Source organism: Eimeria tenella, genomic scaffold (genome assembly GCF_000499545.2).
Source record: "Eimeria tenella Houghton genomic scaffold, Eth_scaff2055, whole genome shotgun sequence".
NCBI classification, from domain to species: domain Eukaryota; phylum Apicomplexa; class Conoidasida; order Eucoccidiorida; family Eimeriidae; genus Eimeria; species Eimeria tenella.
In genome coordinates this window covers 1,807-3,136 of record NW_013541899.1, presented here as the reverse complement: position 1 = coordinate 3,136, position 1,330 = coordinate 1,807, and the positions used below count along the sequence as shown (strand labels likewise).

The following is a 1,330-nucleotide window of genomic DNA, read 5'->3' as shown; positions in this document are numbered from 1 at the left end:
GCAGACCCCACATTGGACACAGCAGCAGCAGCAGCAGCAGCAGCAGCAGCAACAACAGACGCAGCAGCAGAAATAGCAGCTCAAGAAGGAGATGACAACACGGATGCTGGACTCAAAATCAAACAACCAATTCTAGACCCTTTCGCGGGGCCCCCCGAGGGTCTAGAGGCCCCCCACCGCATTTCCGAGGCCCCAACAGTCCACGGTGAGTACAGGGGCCCCCAATGGGGGCCCCCGGGGGCCCCCAGGGGCCCCCCCGTAGGGGCCCCCAGGGGCCTCCAGGGCCTCCTGATAATTTTGGGGGCCCCATGGGGGCTCCGTGGGCGCCTTGGCGCCACAAAGAGCTTCTAGGGGCCCCTTCAGGGTCCCCCTGGGGCCCCCCAGGGGCCCCCCGGGGGGCCCCCAGGGGCCCCTTAGAGGCCCCCAGGGGCCCCTGACAGTGTGTGTTGATTGTTACTTTGTCTTTTCTTTTTCTTTCTTGCTGCTGCCTTTTGTGTCTTGAAGATTTGTTTCTATTCTTTTTGTTTTTTTGTCTTTTCAGAAGTCCCCTTGCACCGCCGCTTTCTCTTAATGAATCCGCAACAAAGACAAATAATAATTCAGCAGCATCAGCAGCAAGTGGGGCTCACGGGGGGCCCCCGGGGGGCCCCCAGGGGGGGCCCAGGGTACCCAAAGGGCCCCGGGGGGCCCCTAGATATTATAATGTGGTTCAAGGGGCCCATAGGGGCCCCTGCGGGCCCCCTAGGGGCCCCCAGGGGCCCCCAGGGGCCTCCAGAGGCCCCCAGGGGGGCCCCTAGGGGTTTCGTTGGGGGAGTTTTGGGGCCTTTTGAAAAGCTGCGGGGGGCCCCTGGGGTTTCACGCTAAAGAAAGCGGAGTGGCAGGGCTTAGGGTTTAGGGTTTGGGGTTTAGGATTTAGGGTTTAGGGTTTAGGGTTTAGGGTTTAGGGTTTGTTTGTGCAGATTGCGCGCTTTGATTTGCTGCTATCTGAGCTGGAGGCGGAAAAGGACAAAAACAATTGGCTCTTTATATGCGAGCAATACAAGTTTGTCTTTTTTTATTTTTATTTTTTTAGTTTTGTTTTTTAATTCTGTCTCTTATTATTTCATCTCTTTTCATTTTGTCCCCTGTAGCTGCCGCATCTTCTCCATTTGTTTCCTTTTTAACAACGTCTTGCTGCTGCTGCCTCTGCTGCTGCTGCTGCTGCTGCTGCTGCCTCTGCTGCAGGGATCTTCTCCTCAGCGAGTCTTACTTCTTCTTGCTGACTTATCGCCTTCTAAGAGTCCCCCCAATCTCCACAGAAGCTCCTGGGGGCCCCCGAGGGGCCCCCACT

General features: G+C 57.0%; 1 protein-coding gene across 1 annotated transcript in view; it reads left to right on the top strand.

Moving 5' to 3' along the window:
- ETH_00040675 (uncharacterized protein) overlaps window positions 1-973 on the top strand; it is a gene marked incomplete at both ends in the record, with an annotated part of 2,060 nt that extends 1,087 nt beyond the window's left edge. The window contains 2 exons of the mRNA XM_013374455.1: window positions 3-205; window positions 960-973. Of these exons, the coding sequence (XP_013229909.1) occupies window positions 3-205; window positions 960-973 (217 nt within the window). The remainder of the gene's footprint in view (window positions 1-2; window positions 206-959) is intronic.
- Window positions 974-1,330: the final 357 nt, after the last annotated feature.